This window comes from Bubalus bubalis, chromosome 24 (assembly GCF_019923935.1).
Source record: "Bubalus bubalis isolate 160015118507 breed Murrah chromosome 24, NDDB_SH_1, whole genome shotgun sequence".
In the NCBI taxonomy this organism is placed as follows: Eukaryota; Metazoa; Chordata; class Mammalia; order Artiodactyla; family Bovidae; genus Bubalus; species Bubalus bubalis.
Genome location: NC_059180.1, coordinates 38,798,708 through 38,815,013, shown reverse-complemented (window position 1 = coordinate 38,815,013; position 16,306 = coordinate 38,798,708). Strand labels below are relative to the sequence as shown.

At 50.0% G+C, this 16,306-nt stretch overlaps 1 protein-coding gene across 3 annotated transcripts in view; it reads right to left on the bottom strand.

Moving 5' to 3' along the window:
* Positions 1-6,441: 6,441 nt before the first annotated feature.
* Positions 6,442-16,306, bottom strand: part of SRL (sarcalumenin) — a 37,114-nt gene continuing 27,249 nt past the window's right edge. For all 3 annotated transcript variants that reach the window (XM_006054869.4, XM_006054868.4, XM_044935594.2), the window contains 3 exons: positions 13,046-13,162; positions 11,188-11,421; positions 6,442-9,692 (listed from right to left, as the gene is read on the bottom strand). In XM_006054869.4, coding sequence (XP_006054931.1) covers positions 8,881-9,692; positions 11,188-11,421; positions 13,046-13,162 — 1,163 coding nt within the window. In that variant the 3' untranslated portion in view covers positions 6,442-8,880. The remainder of the gene's footprint in view (positions 9,693-11,187; positions 11,422-13,045; positions 13,163-16,306) is intronic.

Genomic DNA, 16,306 nt, shown 5'->3' with positions numbered 1-16,306 from the left:
TGGTCCATGGGGAGCGAGATTAAGGGAGGGAGAAATTGAAGACAAGGCTTTTATTTCCCCAGCTCCCTTCCTGAGCCCCTTGACACAAAGTCTCAGCTCTAGGAAAATGACCTTCCACACAGCCTCCTTACCTCTGGGCGCAGAGGTGGTTACAATCCCACTGTGACTAGCCCCAGAATATTTCACACTCCATAGCTGTTTCCCTATACCTTGTGTCAAATTACCCAGCTGATATGTGCCATCTGTTTTCGGGGACCCCTGACATCCAAGGTGCAGAACACAGGAACAGGCCTGGGGATCAAGAGACCTTGATTTGAGTCTCATGTCTCCTCCTCGCTGGCTCTGTGACCCTGAGCCAGGCTCTCCTTTCCAAGGCCTTAGCTTCTACATCTGTAAAAAGAACAACTCTTTTGTCCTACAACCCCACCCCACCACACATACATACAAACACACACAGGGGGTTCTGTAACTTAAGCCCAGGACAGGGATGCATACAAAGGAGAGCTGCCTCAGTCAGAGGGCAGGTGAGGTTGCCAGGCCTACACCATCGCATCCTTCCCCAGGAATTGCCTCACTCCTTTTAAGGACGTTCTGTGTCCTTGTTCTCTCAGGCCACCAGATTACCAGATGCCCAGAGCATCTCCCCCACCCCCAAAGCAATTGCCAAGAAAACTCAGGGAATTAAAATAAATTCCCTTATCTTTCAATAGCCAGCCACCAACCCTGCTTTAGCCACCAAGGCCCCTTCCCAAGTTCTAACGGCCCAGGGGTCCAAGCAGGAAAGCCTGGTCAGTTGATGCCCCACTCCCCAGGGCTGCAGCAGGGTAGGGGGGCATCATACAGGTGGCATCTAAGACAGAGGAATCTAAACCATCACCCTTTTGGGAGACCCCTGTGGCAGATCATGTTTCAAGTAGAAGCTAAGGACCACTTAGGTGCTTATTACAGAATCTCTGAAGTCCTTTTAGCTCCTAAAATTAGTGACCCAGAGGAATCCAGGAGGCACAAGAAATATGTTCTAATAATTTCACTCTCCATGCCCACCCCCACAACCCCCCCTCCCCGCCCTCCGCCCCCAAATCTGAAGTTTCATTTGTTCTAAGTGCTCTAAGTCATCCAGAAGGAGGGTAGAGTGAGCCAGATAAGGCTGGTTTCTGTCCTAAAGACAAGAGGAGTGGGCAGCGTGGACCCCAGCTTTTCTGAGTTTCTGGAGGGGTGAGGGAGGTGCGATCAACTCCTAAAACGATCAGTTCCTGGTTACCTGAGGGCTGACCGCAGGTGAAAAACCATAACACAGTAGCTGCCAGCGCCAATTTGTCTCTGACGTTCTTCACGTTCCCCAAATGCCTCCAGAAAGCTGTGGCTTCACCCCACAACTCTGAGCAAGTTCAAGACCTTTCCCCGCCCCAAATGAAAAACTTCCGAGCTCCTCAGGGCTTCCAAGGGTCGGACAGCGCACGGAGCCGGCTGAGGCGGCGAGCTTGCACCGTAGCCCGGCCCCGGGGCGGCCTCAACTTTGGGGGCGGCGAGGGCCGAGAAGGGGAAGCTCTTCGGCCTCACGGGGAGGGGACCCCGCTGCCCTCCTCGCCTCAGGCGCTGAGTCACCGCCGCCCGGGCTCCACCGAGCCCGAGTTCCCAGGAAGCGCAGCCGCGCGCCTGCGCATGCGCGGTCCCGGGCGCGTGTCTCGGGAGCGCGCGGCCCCGCAGGAGGCGGGGCAGGGCCGCGGGCACGAGCGGAGGCGCTTGCGAGGGTCGGGATCCCACAGGCGAGGCTCCGACGGGTCCCGGTGCCGCGGCCGCCCGCCCTACCCCTCAGAGTCGGGGTGACAAGCCTCTCGGGGATAGTCATTTACGCGTTAGGAGCCGGGCTTGAGGGACCAGGCCAAGTTCCACCAGGCACCCGTTCCCCTACCCTCATGACCCCGGTCCAGAATTGCTCTGCCCAGGCGCTGGTTTCACCTGCAAGGTGGCGGGGAGCGGGGGAGGCTGGGGAAAGGGAACGGGGGAATGAACCGGCCAAGGCTGAGGCCCTCCAGTCGTGACGCTGACCTCGGACCGCACCTGACCGATGTGAGGATTCCGGCCCCAGACTCTGAGGTCCCCAGACGCGCAGGTCGCTGGTCCGGGAGACCCGTCCCCGCACCAAAAGTGGCCCCCGACCCCACCAGGAGCCCACCTCACTGGATGATCTGAGACCCCGGGGCCAGTAGCACCCCATGTCCTCGTCCTGCCCCGTCATACAGGCCTTCCTGTCCTCTTGTCCGCTGGCCCTGGTCAACTGGGCTGGAGTGACCAAAACGTCACAGGGGGCCAGAGAAGGGACACAGATTTGGGTGTAGGCACTAGTAGGGGTACAGGGCCCCACGGGGGTTCCTGAGTAGGGCAGGACTGATGGGGTGGGCCTCTTCCTGCGGCCTCCTTACCAGGCTCCAGCACCTGGTTCTCAGCTCCTAGGAGTGGGGCAGGGACAGGGAGGACAGAGACCCAGTATCCCCCACCCATCAGGCCATGAGTCACTGGGGGAAAGGGGCATTGCCCAAGGGATACTGGGTAGCCAAAGCAGGCTCCTGGATGCTAAGTGCTCACCTCTCCAGGCAGTGCCCATTTGCTGCCTGCAGGAAGCAACTTGCTTCTTCTTCATGGCCTTCAATATTCAGAAATGGAGTGACCTCAAACCCTGGTTCCTTAGGCTTCCATTTAATTGCCTTGTTGTTGTTGATAAGTGAAGGCCAACTCTGGGACCCCATGGACTGCAGCACACCAGCCTTCCCTGTCCTTCACTATCTCCCGGAGTTTGCTCAAACTCATGTCCATAGATTCGGTGATGCTGTCTAGCCATGTCATCCTCTGTAGCCCCCGTTCTTGTCCTGCCCTTCATCTTTCCCAGCATCATGGTCTTTTCCAATGAGTCAGCTCTTCGCATCAGGTGGCCAAAGTATTGGAGCTTCAGCGTCCGCATCAGTCCTTCCAATGAATATTCAGGGTTGATTTCCTTTAGGATTGACTGTTTTGATCTCCTCGCTGTCCAAGGGACTCTCAAGAATCTTCTCCAGCACCACTGTTTGAAAGTATCAGTTCTTCAGCGCTCAGCCAACTCTCATATCCGCACATGAGTACTGAAAAACCATCACTTTGACTATACGGACCTTTGTCAGCAAAGTGCTGGTTTCCCCTAAATCACCTCATCTCACCTTGATTTCTCACTGGACACACAGATGTCTTCCTTTCTGAGTCTGGGCCTGTGATCTCTCAGCAGGATCCAACCTCCTGGTCTCTGACCTTGCAATCCCACCCATCCCTCAACATGCACCTAGAATTCCCTTCCCAAGCTCGATAACCCCCTGGCTGTCTCAGTATTCTCAGGAGAGTCCTGATATGATGTAAACAGATTCTCAACAAAGGGAATCTATTAAATGCTGAAGTAAATTTCACAGTTAATATGCATTGGTCAGACTTTTCAAATAATTACATTTTCAAATGAAAAAAAAAAAAAAAATCCTCTGCCAGACCATGTGTCCCCATGATTTAGAAAATGTGGTCACTTCATCCCAGAGGACTTCTGTGGTCACTCGGGTTCCATGACTCTTTCCCTAATTGGCTGTGGGCTCCCCCAGGGGAGAGAATATGCCTGAATAAATATGTGAGAATTCCAAGGCTTTTGAAGTTGTGGTGGGAGAAAAATCCAGAAGTTTGGAGAAAATGGAAATAGAACCAACAAATTTTTTTTTTTTTTTTGCACTCTTCACAAATACAAAATCACTCTTCATTGTATCAGAAAAATGTACTATCACAATTTGGCCTAGGCTCCAGATTAGCACAAGTCAGTATGATAGCATATAGTCGAAAGAATAGCGGGATGGATAGAAAATTGCCTTTTAGTTTGGTTTGTTAGGTTTTAATGGGGTGAATTTGGACCTAACTTCTCTGGATATGCAGTTTCCCCAGGCTGGATTTGAATTTAAGGTCAGTAAATATACCTGCCCAATCTAGTAATACTTTACAAGATGATCATGGTAGAGATCAAACTGAAATGGAATTAAGGGTATGATTTTTTTTCTTATAATATTTTGTTGTTGTTCAGGAAATAATCCTCAATAATCTTTCTAATGATAGGTTTTGTTACTTACAAGCTTCAAGGTACTGACCAAACATTTTAGACAGTTTATGAAGAGGAGGGAGAGGGATCAGAAAGAATAGTGTCACCAAATGTGACCCCTGGGCAAGTAACCTAGCATGAGCTATAGGGTGACTCAGATTTCAGAAGAATTCCGGCCCTCCCAAATACACATGCCATCGTCCCAATCACTCTGACCATCAGTTTCCTCCTCAGTCAAGTATGATTAATAATAGTAATAACATGTACTGAATACTTTCTGTGGGCTCTGTACTATTTCAAGCATGTTGCATTAAGTCATTTAATCCTCTCAACAACCCCATGAGAGAAGAACTATTAACATCTCCATTTTGTGGGTAAGGAAACTGAAGCACAAAGTTAAGACATTTGCCTACGGGTGCTCAGTTAGTACGTGGTGGAGCCCAGGATGGATCCCAAGCACTGACTCCAGAACCTGTGCTCTTGTCTGTGCCAGATGGCTCCTTCCCTGTGGGGTTATTTTGAAGATTACATGAAATGAAGCAGGGATTTCCCTGGCAGTCCAGTGCTTAGGACTCAGTGCTTTCACTGCTATGGCTTGGGTTGGGGAACCAAGATCCCTCAAGCCACACAATGCAGCCCCCCCCCAAAAAAAGGGGAAAAAAGGAAAAGAAATAAAGCACATAAAGCATTCAATGTGGCATGGCACACAGCTGTTAAAATTAAGGCATGATCTTAAGGTAACCTTAAGAGTGGTAATGTCTGTAGGTCTATAGCCCGGTTCCTGGCACAATGAGTGCTCTAGAAGTTGCTTCCCTTCCCCACTGACATTACGGTAAACCAGAAAAAGTCTCCACAGTGTAGGCAGACACAGAATATGTTCATTTATGTGTGTCATGTTTGTATGCTTCAGATAAGAAGTTGGCGCAAGGGATTCCTTCAGAACCTCTTCAATCCTCCTTTGCTGCATTGCTCTACTCTCGTTTTTCTGTTTCTCTTAGGCTTCTTTTTTATTGCTTTTATGGTCTTCTAAAGAAAAATTCAAGTTTCTCTGGACTAGGAAAGCTTGAGCTTATGTCACGGAAAGAGGAATTGGCTTTAAAAAGAAAGAGAGAGAGAAAGAGAAGTTGGCTTGAAATGTTGTCTCAAGGCTCAGACTTTGGGATACACATGTAAAGCTTGAGGACAGTTGCGATGTCCTCCTTGGGCCAGATCTTCCTGGTTCTCCACCCTGGGTTGGGCATCCAGTTCACCCCCCACACACATCTGCCCGCACACATGCTCCCGTGATCTGAATCCTCACACTGTTCATACAATTACTTCACCACCCCAGACCCACATGTGCATCTGCTGAGCCGCTACACCCACACATAGACTACACAGAAGTGTTTGCGTGTCTCTTATACATACAGCTACCTGTAACCCCCAAATATTCAGGGGAGGCACACACACAGCTGTAGACACCCCCTCCATTCACGGTGTCCCTCATGTCATCAGGCTGTGTTTAGAATGATCCTTGATTTTGCTTTCTGTATTTCACCCTTCTGATTTCCCTATCATCCTGACTGCAGACTTAAAGACGGTCTTAGCTCCACCTTGGATATCAGTACAGTCCCATGGTTACCCCAAATTTATTCAGTACTTTTTCCTAAACGTGACCGTGAAATTGCTCTGGCTAATCCTTATAAAAGGGACTTCCGTGCCCATTTGCTTGCCCCCTAAGCAGATTCAGAGCTGGGTGACTATGATGTGTCAATGAAGATGGTCAGCTGTAACAAATGTACTGTCGAGGGGGGCGTAGATAATGGGCAAGCCTTGTGGGGAGGGGGCATGTGGGAAACCTCTGCCTTCCTCACAGTTTTGCTATGAACCGAAAAATGCTCTTAAAAAAGATTTGTCTTCCTTAAAATCAGTATGTGCATGTATGCTTGCGAAGTTGCTTCCGTCGTGTCCCACTCTGCAACCCCATGGACTGTAGCCCACCAGACTCCTCCATCCATGGGGATTCTCCAGGCAAGAATACTGGAGTGGATTGCCGTGCCCTTCTCCAAGGGATCTTCCTGACCCTGAGATCCAACCCAGTTCTCTTATGTCTCCTGCATTGGCAGGCAGGTTCTTTACCACTAGACCACCTGGGAATCCCTTCTACTGGATAAAAAGAAGAAACAGTTTACACTGGGGATGGACCAGTGGTTAAGAGTCTGCCTTCCAATGTAGAGGGTGTGCATTCGATCCCTAATCAGGGAACTAATAACTCACATGCCACAGGGTACAGCCAAAATTCTTTAAAAATTTTTAAAAAGAGAGAGAGATTACACAGGTTGGAGGCATCGAGACAGTACGAGGTGTTAAAGAGAGATGGGAACTTTATTGAGAGTTTCTCCCTGATGAACTCAGAACAGAAAGAGCATTGGAAAGATTCCGCTTTGGAGAGAAACAGCAACTGTTCAGGCACAAACGTTCACAGATACTCCTCCTAGGGGATTCCTGACTCCCCACCCAGTTCCCCACGATGCCCCACCCCCACCCAAAGAGTCAGAATTCTGCTCGAAATCCACTTCCACAGAGCAGGGCACCAAATAGCGCTCAAAGCCCCGGCTGGTAGACAAGCCTGCGGAAAGTTAGACACAAGGGAAGTCAAGGGTGAACAGAGGAACAGAAAGAGTAAGAAAAGGAAGCCGAACGGAGAAAAGGGGGGAAGATCACTGATGATGTCACACGCACCCCCAGAAATATAAATACCGTATGAATGTGTTCATCTCATTCCAGCTGCTGCTCCCAAAGCAGTGCTGACCTCGGCAGCTACGACGATGCTCAGTTCTGCACTTTTTCTTCCCCTTCTGCGCTGGGAAAACAGAAATGCCCAAAGTAGCTGAGGGGGCGAAGGGGCATTAAGGAGCAAGCTGGGAGAGTAGCCCCTTGAGAGCGTAAAGGATAGAGAGATGAGGCCAGGGCTGGTTTTGAATGAGAAGGAAGCAGCTCCCCGGGTGCTGGTCACCAGGTTCCTCGGATGCCCCTGCAGACTTGTTCTCTCTGGTTGACTCTGTCCTTAGAAACATGTCCTGGAGGTGGTGGGGCCTCTGGTCTTCTTGTGGGAGGTTCTAGATCCTTCAAAGGAGCCAGAAGAAGCAGCCTCTGAGGCAGCACGTGTCAGACTGCTGATACTTCCAAGAAACTCAAGGAATTCCAGACTGCAGATCTGTGTGAGCCTAACGTGGCCACCAGTGTGCCCGTTTGCCTCCTCTGCCTGACTCTCAGGCCACTTCTCCCTCTGCCTTTGTCTTGGCTTTCCCTTGGGTCTGGGGGACTCTCTGGTGCTGGCGGGCCTCTTGGAGAAGTCCCCCAAGACAGCTCACTCCCAGGACAGGCAGAAGGAGGCTCCGGGTTGGGGGGGAAGGGGCAGCCAGGCCGGGTCCCCTAGACTTAGACTCGTCACCCACCCATCCTCCATCAAAAGGCTTGTCCCCTCCATGCCCTGTCCCTCCGTCCTCTCCTGTCCTCTGAGGGGGCACGTCCCCTCCATGCCCCGTCCCTCCGTCCACTCCTGCCCTCTGAGGGGGCGCGCCAGGCAGGCAGGACTCTCACCGCTCGCTCCCCCTCTGTGCCCTCGGGCATCTGTCATCTCCCTAATCTCTCTTGGACAACATAACACACACACATTCACACTCATTGGTACTGGAAGGCCAGGCGCCCCTGCTATGCGCTCGGTGGGCATCAGCATCAAGTTCAAGTGGGAAACTGTCAGGCCTGGGTTGCCAGCGGCACCGAGTGGCTGGTGCTGCTTCTGACTCCCCAGGAATTACGCCGAGTTTCGAGTGTTGTCGCATCAGGGAATGGAGAAGCGAAAGGAAAAGCTGTGTGATGAGAACCAGGAAGGAACGACTCCTGTGCCAAGTGTCTCCACGGAGAAGCTGTGGCAACAGCAGGAGCAAGCTCTCCACTGTCCCCTCTGAAACCCAAAGCCTTTGGGGTCTGAGTTTTCCAAGACATGCAATAGACAAAGACACACTGCAAACCAATTAACCCTCTGAGCCCTGCCGGGACTCTCACTTAAGTCACTTCCAGAAATGACCAGAACACATGGAACAGTCACCCTCCTCCTGGGGCCGAGAAAGGGACCAAGCTTCCGGCTGGCTTAGAAGGTGCCAGAGAACTGGCCTGGGGAGCGCTTGTTCTCTCTCAGTGTCCTGGTATCCCAAACCGTTCCCTGCCCCTTGCAGAAACAAGGGAGAGGGCCCGGGGGTAGGCTCAACACCCAGGTTGATTCAGACGATTGTCTCCTGTGAAGCCAACCCAAGCTCAGGAGGCAGACAAGGGCTGGGGACAGACAGAAGACTGTGTGGAAGGCAGCCACGTGCACGGAGCAGACAGCCCTGCAGAACTCAAGTCTCCTCTAGCCTCTCAGCTGATCCGGGAAAAAGGAACTTCAGCTGCTTTTAGCCTGTGTGACACTTATTAATTCAGTTTACACTAGAGTTTAGCTGCTCTCTGCCCCCCCTCCACCCCACTGCAGAGAGGGGACCCAGGAAAAGCAGGTGTGGCCTGACATGTCTCAGTCAGGCCCCTACTTGAAGCAATAAGACAAGCAGGCCCTAATTCACAGTTTCCACTCCCCCCCTCGACCCACCCCTTCCCCCACCACTGGCCTCAATTAACTCCCGTCTCCAATGCACAACGGTTCCTGCCAGTGTGGCTCAAAGGGTTAATAAACCGGGACTTCTCGGACAGTCAGGACACAAGCTCATTCACCGACGACGACGGGAGCCCGAGAATGGCAACGCGGCCACCTAGGGTTTCTTATAACGGTTCTTTGGGGTCTCACCACACCCTGTCTTGTCACAGTTGAGAGCACCTGGGTTCTTCCCCAGCCCGAGGCTGCCCAGGAGGCTGGGGAGCTCCTGGGTGATGGCCCGCTCGATCTTATCCAGAAAACAGCCTCCCATGTAGGAGCACTGCTGGGACAGGAGCTTGAAACTGGAGATGGGGTTGATCCCAAAGAAGTCCTTGTAGGCCTCGCGGTGGGGAAGGTCAAACTTGCTGACGTTGGTCTTGGCCAGGATGGTCTTGAAGATGTAGAATTTATCAGGGTCTTCCACGATGTCCTTAAAGACCAGCTCCCCGTCACTAAAGAAGGTCATCTTCTCCTTGTACGTCTGCAGGTAGCGGTCCACCAGGAGGGCGTGAATGCGGACCCGGATGGCATGCTGGCGGATGAAGGCGATCTTGTTCTCCAGCCTGTTCTCGATCACCTGGTTCAGGTCCTCCAGGAGGGAGATCTCTTCCTTGAGAAACAGGTCCCGGTGGGTGTCGGGCTTATAGTCGTAGGGCCAGAAGGAGCTGACGTACACCCGCGGAGGCTCTGTGACGTTGATGAGTGGGGCCAGGCTCCAGAAGAGGGCCCCGTAGACCCTCATGAGCATCTGCGTGGCCAGGTTGTCGGCCTTGTTCAGGATGATCCTTATCTGGGACTCACGCCCCTTCAGCTGGCGGAAGAGCATCTCCAGCTCCAGACCCACGTCCAGCTTGGTGGGGTCGAAGACGACGAAGATGAGGTCTGCTCTGTCAATGAACCACTGGCACACGTCGTTGAAGGGGTAGCCTTGGGGAGAGGGAACGAGAAGTCAGGCTGGGAAGACCCCATCCACCCCCAGGCCCCCTGCCCCTCCTTCCGGAACCAGACCATTCTGTGGCTTTGAAGGGACTAAGAACGTCAGGGATTTTCTGGATTTCTGAAGACTTAAAGAATTCATTACACGTCTCCTGCTCCTTGTCAACTCTCAGTCAAGAATGGCCTGGGGAAATGTCCTGGCGGTCCAGTGGTTAGGACTCCACACTTTCACTGCTGAGGCCTCAGGTTCAATCCCTGGTTGGGGAACTAAGATCCTGCAAGCTGTGTACTATGGCCAAAGAAAAAATGGCCTGATCCTTGTTTTAATCCACAGTGGAATTCAAGGCTCCAGGAAAACAAAACATTTCTGCCAAATGGAGATTTTCCCACTGCTTGAAAAGATCTGGGGCAGTGGCAAAAATGCTAAAGGAAATAAGTCAGGGAATTAGAAGGAATAAAAGAGAGGGTGCATCACTTAGGGGAAATAAATGTGGACCTACCATCGAGACCTGGACTAGAATTTGGGCTCCATCACTGACCAACTGAAAATTATATGCTTCTAAGCCTTACCATTTTAGTTGAAAAATGACAAGAAGAACAATACCACTTAAGGTGATATAAAGATCATGATGCTGCTAGAAACACAGGAAAGCACTGAACTAAAACTGCCATCCAGTCACAGGGTAGGTGCTCAATACATCCTAATTCCTTTGATTTATTTCCAAAATGGGAAGAGTAGGGATACCTGTCTTGAAATGTTTCTACAATGATCAACCAATAACATATGGAAATTATCCAGTGCGTTAGAAGAGTGCAATAAAGGTTAGTATATTACTGTAATTATTAGCAATAATATTATTATTAGCTATAAAACAGGATTTGGTTATAACAAAATGAGAGTTATAACCATAAACTGAGATTCACCATCTGTTCATATATTCTGACAAACGCCCTGTTATGACTCATCTCTGCAGATGGTGCTGCGTCACGGTGACATTCAATGGCACTCCTCTGCCACCTGAAGGCAAGCGGGGCTTTGGAAAGTCTGAGACAGGATTGTGTTGAAGCAGGTCTGGCAAAGCAGATACTGGGACGAGTTGAAGGTCAAGTTTAACCCTAACCCATGTTAGCCAGAGGTCAAGTGCACCAGGACAGGGATCCAATCAGTCCAGGCCCTTGATCACCTGGACAGCTTGTGCGTCCCAAAGACACAGCAGGGACCTCGAGGAGCTCCTGGCAAGAAGGCCAGCCCTCCCCCCAGGAAGATGCTGATGGCCTCCAAACCAGATCACTCCTCAGGGAAGTAAAAGGATGAGGTATTCACACCTAGGAGGCACCACAGTTATGACAAAGAAAGGGCTGGAAGCAAAGAATGCATCCCAGAGTCTTGGACAATGCTGGTCTCCTCCGGTCTGCCTACCATCCTCTGCCTTGAACAGTTTCCTAAGACAGTGCTCATGCTGTTCAGAAATGAGTGTTGAATTACCTCTTTCTTGCTGCTTGCGGTTCTCAATGATGCCTGGTGTATCCACAAATGTGACCCGCTCCAGAAGTTTGTGGGGAACCTCAATGCCGATCAGCTTCTCCAGGAAATTCTGGCCAAACTTCTCGAGGGGCGAGAAGGACCGGGCGCTGTCAGCAGCCATGACAATACCCTCGATGGTCTTCAGCTTGGGCCCGTGCATGAGGACCGTGAACTCTGAGGTGGTGGGCTCGGCACCTGCACACACAGGTTAGAAAGAACACAGTCATGTCACATCACAGCAATACAAAAGGAGGCACAGGAGAGATTACTGGGAGTGGAGAGTGGAGGAATGAAAGTTAGTGTTTATTTATTTTTATTTTTTGGCCATGGCACCTGGCTTTCAGGATCTTAGTTCCCCAGCAGGAAAAGTGCTGAGTCCTAACCACTTGACCACCAGGGAATTCCCTCTCCTGCACTTTCTGTCTCTATGAATTTGATGACTCTAGGGACCTCATATAAGTGAAATCATATGATATTTGTCATTTTATGTCTAGCTTATTTCACTTAGCATAATGTCTTCAAGATTCAGCCATGTTGTGGCATGTATCAGAAATTAATTCCTTTTCAAGGCTGAATAATATTCCCTTGTACAGGTAGAATGAACACATGTCTTTTATCCATCATCAATTGATGGACATTTGGGTTGTTTCTACCTCTCAGCCATAGCAAATAATGCTGCTGTGAACATGGATATAACTGCTGGTTTCTTGCACATAATTTTCATTACTATATTGAAGATGTATATGAATATTTTCATTTTTCTTTTTTAATCTGTCAGACTCTAATTTTTAAATTGAAGTATAAATGATTTACAACATCATGTTAGATTGAGGTATACAACAGTGTGATTCAATATTTTCGTACATTAAGAAATGATGTCTACAGTAAGTCCAGTTACCATCTGTCACCATCCAAAGTTACTAGTGTTGTTTTCTATATTCCCTGTGCCACACACTGGGCTTCTCTGATAGCTCAGTTGGTAAAGAATCTGCCTGCAATGCAGGAGACCCCAGTTCAATTCCTGGGTTGGGAAGATCCACTGGAGAGGGAATAGGCTACCCACTCCAGTATTCTTGGGCTTCCCTGTGGCTCAGCTGGTAAAGAATTTGCCTGCAATGTGGGACACCTGGGTTCAATCCCTGGGTTGGGAAGATCCCCTGGAGAAGGGAGGAGCTACCCACTGCATTATTCTGGCCTGGAGAATTCCATGGACTGTTTAGTCCATGGGGTCACAAAGAGTCGGACACAACTGAGTGACTTTCACTTTCACTTACGCCGTACATTTGTTGCTGTTCAGTCACTAAGTCATGTCCAACTCTGCAACCCCATGGACTGTAGCTGACAAGGATCCTCTGTCCATGGGGTTCTCCAGGCAAGAAAACTGGAGTGGCTTGCCATTTTCTTCTCCAAAGGCTTTTTCTGGACCAGGGATCGAACCTGAATCTCCTGCATTGGCAGGCAGATTCTTTACCACTGAGCCACCAGGGAAACCCTATATTAATGCTATACCATAATTAAAAAAAAATAAAATTTCCTGTGTAGTCAAATACCCTTTTAACTTACTTCTGATTTTACATATATATATATATCTTTTTAAACAAATGTAACCCCTTTAAATCTTTGTATATTGAATCATAGATACCTCATTATCTCCAAGTTCTTCCCCATGGCATTACAGCTTAAGTTTAGTGGGTATAGGATCTCTTTCCTGGTACTTTGTGCCATACACTACAGCCCCTAAATGTTTCATTTTTTTCACAATGCTTTCTGCATGTGACATTGAAACACCAACAGGCACACAAGAAAGTCACACTGTTACCTGTGTAGAGCTGGTAGCGAGTATTTTCCAAGCCAAGGAGGTAGTTGATCATGGTGGATTTGCCAACGCTCCATGGTCCCAGGAACAAGACCATTGGCTTGGATGTGATCTCCCCATCTGTGGGCAGCAGGGACAAGACATGGACATGAACTCAAAGCTCCTCACTGTGGAGGGACGGGGTTCTTCACGTTGTGCCCCAGACAGTCGATCAGGAGCTGTGGGTTTCTACCCTGGACCGTAGAGCATGGTATATGGTCTGGAGCACGCCTTTTTCTGTGTTAGTGTGATGACCCAGTTAGCACCCACGAGGAGATAGCATTTGGACTGTGGCACACCAGCATTTGGACCATGCACAGACCCACAGCACACCGGCCCCCGAGAGGGAGGGATCCACTGAGGTCAACAAACAGTGACCCAGAGCTCACACTGGGGGAGACCTCCAGGCTCAGATCTGGGAGCGCACCATTCATAAGAGGGGCAGGAGACAGCAGCCACCGAGGAGAGGCTAAAACGCTGCTACCTGTATTGGTTACAGAAAAACAGTCATGGAAGAGGTTTATACACTCTGGGATGGTCTGGACCAGGCACTGCCTGCCCCCTGCCTCCCTCTGCTTAGCTGCACCTCCCAACACCCCTCCTCAGGCTCAGCCTAAGCCGGCCCACAGGGCCAGTCTCAAACGTCAGCCTCCAAAGCCCAAGACGCGTTTGTCAGGGTCCACCAAGCACTGACTCGGCAATTCTCGGGTTCTTGTCTCATGTTGGGGAGAACACCCTGCCTGGGCCTCTCTAGTGCAGGTCCCTGAGAAGAAAAAACAGAATTTTCCAGTGCTTTCAAAACCCAGGGATGGGGAGGGGATAGTGAGAGGCTTTCCGCATGGGAGATTCACAGTCTCCTGTTGCAGACTTCCAGCCCTTAGGGCACATAGGGTCAGCCATGCACAGTTTTGTGTTTTTTTTTGTCCCTGCAGCAAGGCATGTGGGATCTTAGTTTCCAGATCAGGGCTCAAACCCACACCTGCTGCATTGGAATCATGAAGTCTTAACCACTGGACCACCAGGCAAGTCCCCAGCCCTGCACAGCTTAGTACCTAAAGTTCTCCAGACATCTTAGCCCCGCTGAGCCTGGCAGGCAAGGCCTCAACACAGGAGGCATTGTGGTGGGTTTGTTTGTTTTTTTTTTTCTCTCTTTCAGTTATTTTTAAAATTTTTAATTGATTTCATTTCTTGATTCAAAAATCAGAAGTATAAAAAGGTATACAGAGAAAAGTCTCCCCTCCATGTCCTCAAGCTGCTTAGGCTATGCGTCCTTTCCAATATTTGAATGCGTGTGTGAGACCACATCTGTGATTCCCATCTCTTTAAGAATTTCCCAAAGTTCATTGTGAGATCAAACCAGTCAGTCCTAAAGGAAATCAATGATGAATATTCACTGGAAGAACTGATAGGTGAAGGTCCCTCCAGTACTCTGGCCACCTGAGGCAAAGAGCCGACTCATTGGAAAAGAGCCTGATGCTGGGAAAGATTGAGGGCAGGAGGAGACGGGATGGGTGAGGATAAGATGGTTGGGTGGCATCACCAACTCAATGGACATGAGTTTGAGCAAACTCTGGGAGATGGTGAAGGACAAGGAAGCCTGGCGTGCAGCAGTCCATGGAGTCAAAAAGAGTCAGACATGATTTAATGACTAAAGAACAACCCCTGGCTGGGGAGCAGGAAGGAACAGGAGGGTGGGGGGTGGGGTGGCAGGAATCCCCAGTCACAGCCACAGAGATCCTAGAAGGAGCGTCTTTTTCCCTGGCCCAGGCCCCACTAAGGGTAACCTGGCCTTCCAGCTCCCCTGCGAGACCACCTTTCCAGTTTTCCCAGCTGCTGTTTCCGCTCCCTGCAGCAGGGGGCGGCACTGGCACACGCAGGAGGCTACAGGTGTGGCACCCAGGAGGGAGGTCACAGGAGGATGACCCTGGGCTCGGAGGAGCCCAGACACTGGCAAGAGAAGAGAGGAGAGGAGGGGCGCCTGGACAGAGAGATCAGGCCCCGGGGACGCCCTCTCTGCAGAGTGCCATGCCCACCGGCCACCTGCCTGCCGTCTCTGGCCTGCACATTCTGAGAAGCCTGCGAGGGAATGGTGAAACAAGGAGAAGTTACAGCTCCTAATTCCAGCCATGTGGCCTGGGCAGCCCAGCATCTCTCTGAGCCTCTGGTCTGCCTTCTGTAAAGCAGGAATGAGGGAGGTCCTACAACACCCCATCCCTGCGCAGCCATCAGAACAACACAGGAGACATGCAGAAACAGCCAACTAACACAGGAAGGGACGTGCAATTTCATTCCCTGTTCAAACGCAAATTAGATTCCCGCCTCAGGCTGGGTCGTATCGGGAGACTGAGATTGGCATATACACTATTGAAGTGTGCGTGTGTGCATGTATGCACAGTTCCTCAGTCCTGTCCAACTCTGTGACCCCATGGACTGTAGCCTGCCAGGCTCCTCTGTCCATGGGATTCTCCAGGCAAGAATACTGGAATGGGCTACCATTTTCTCCTCCAGGGAATCTTTCTGACCCAGGAATCAGACCCATGTCTCCTGCATCCCCTACATAGGCAGGCAGATCCTTTACCACTGCGCCACCTGGGAAGCCTATGAACTATGTGAAAATAGATAACGAATGAGAACCTATTGCATAGTATAGAGACCTCTACTCAGTGCTCTGTGGTGACCTAAATGGGAAGGAAATCCAAAAAAGAGGGAATCTATGTATAGGTATAGCTGATTCACTTTGCTGTACAATAGAAACTAACACAGCATTGTAAAGCAACTATATTCCAATAAAACATTTTAAATTAAATTTTTAAAAAAGAAAGGTGACCAAAGGTGAAAGAGGAATTTTTCTGCTGCCCCTTTAAAAAACAACAACTAGAACAATAATAGCAATTAGATGTCATTGTCAACAGGTGTCCAAGACAAGTGACACTTTAAAATGGCCTTGCTGTGAGGCAACAAGAACTCTATCCTGTTGCTGGGTACACAGAGGACAACCTAAGGCACCTGGGCGACAACTATCAAGACGCTGAATTCCAGCATTTTTTTAAAAAACATATCCTACAAATGAACTTGTGTGAAATATGGAACAACTATAGTAGTGTCTGTAACACTAAAAAGGGAACGAGGCAAACGCCCAGTGGTTCATCAACAGGGTACGCTATCTAAGGTGGTGGGTTCACAAAGACCAGAAAGAGCAATTGTGTGCTGTGATCCCATCGTTGT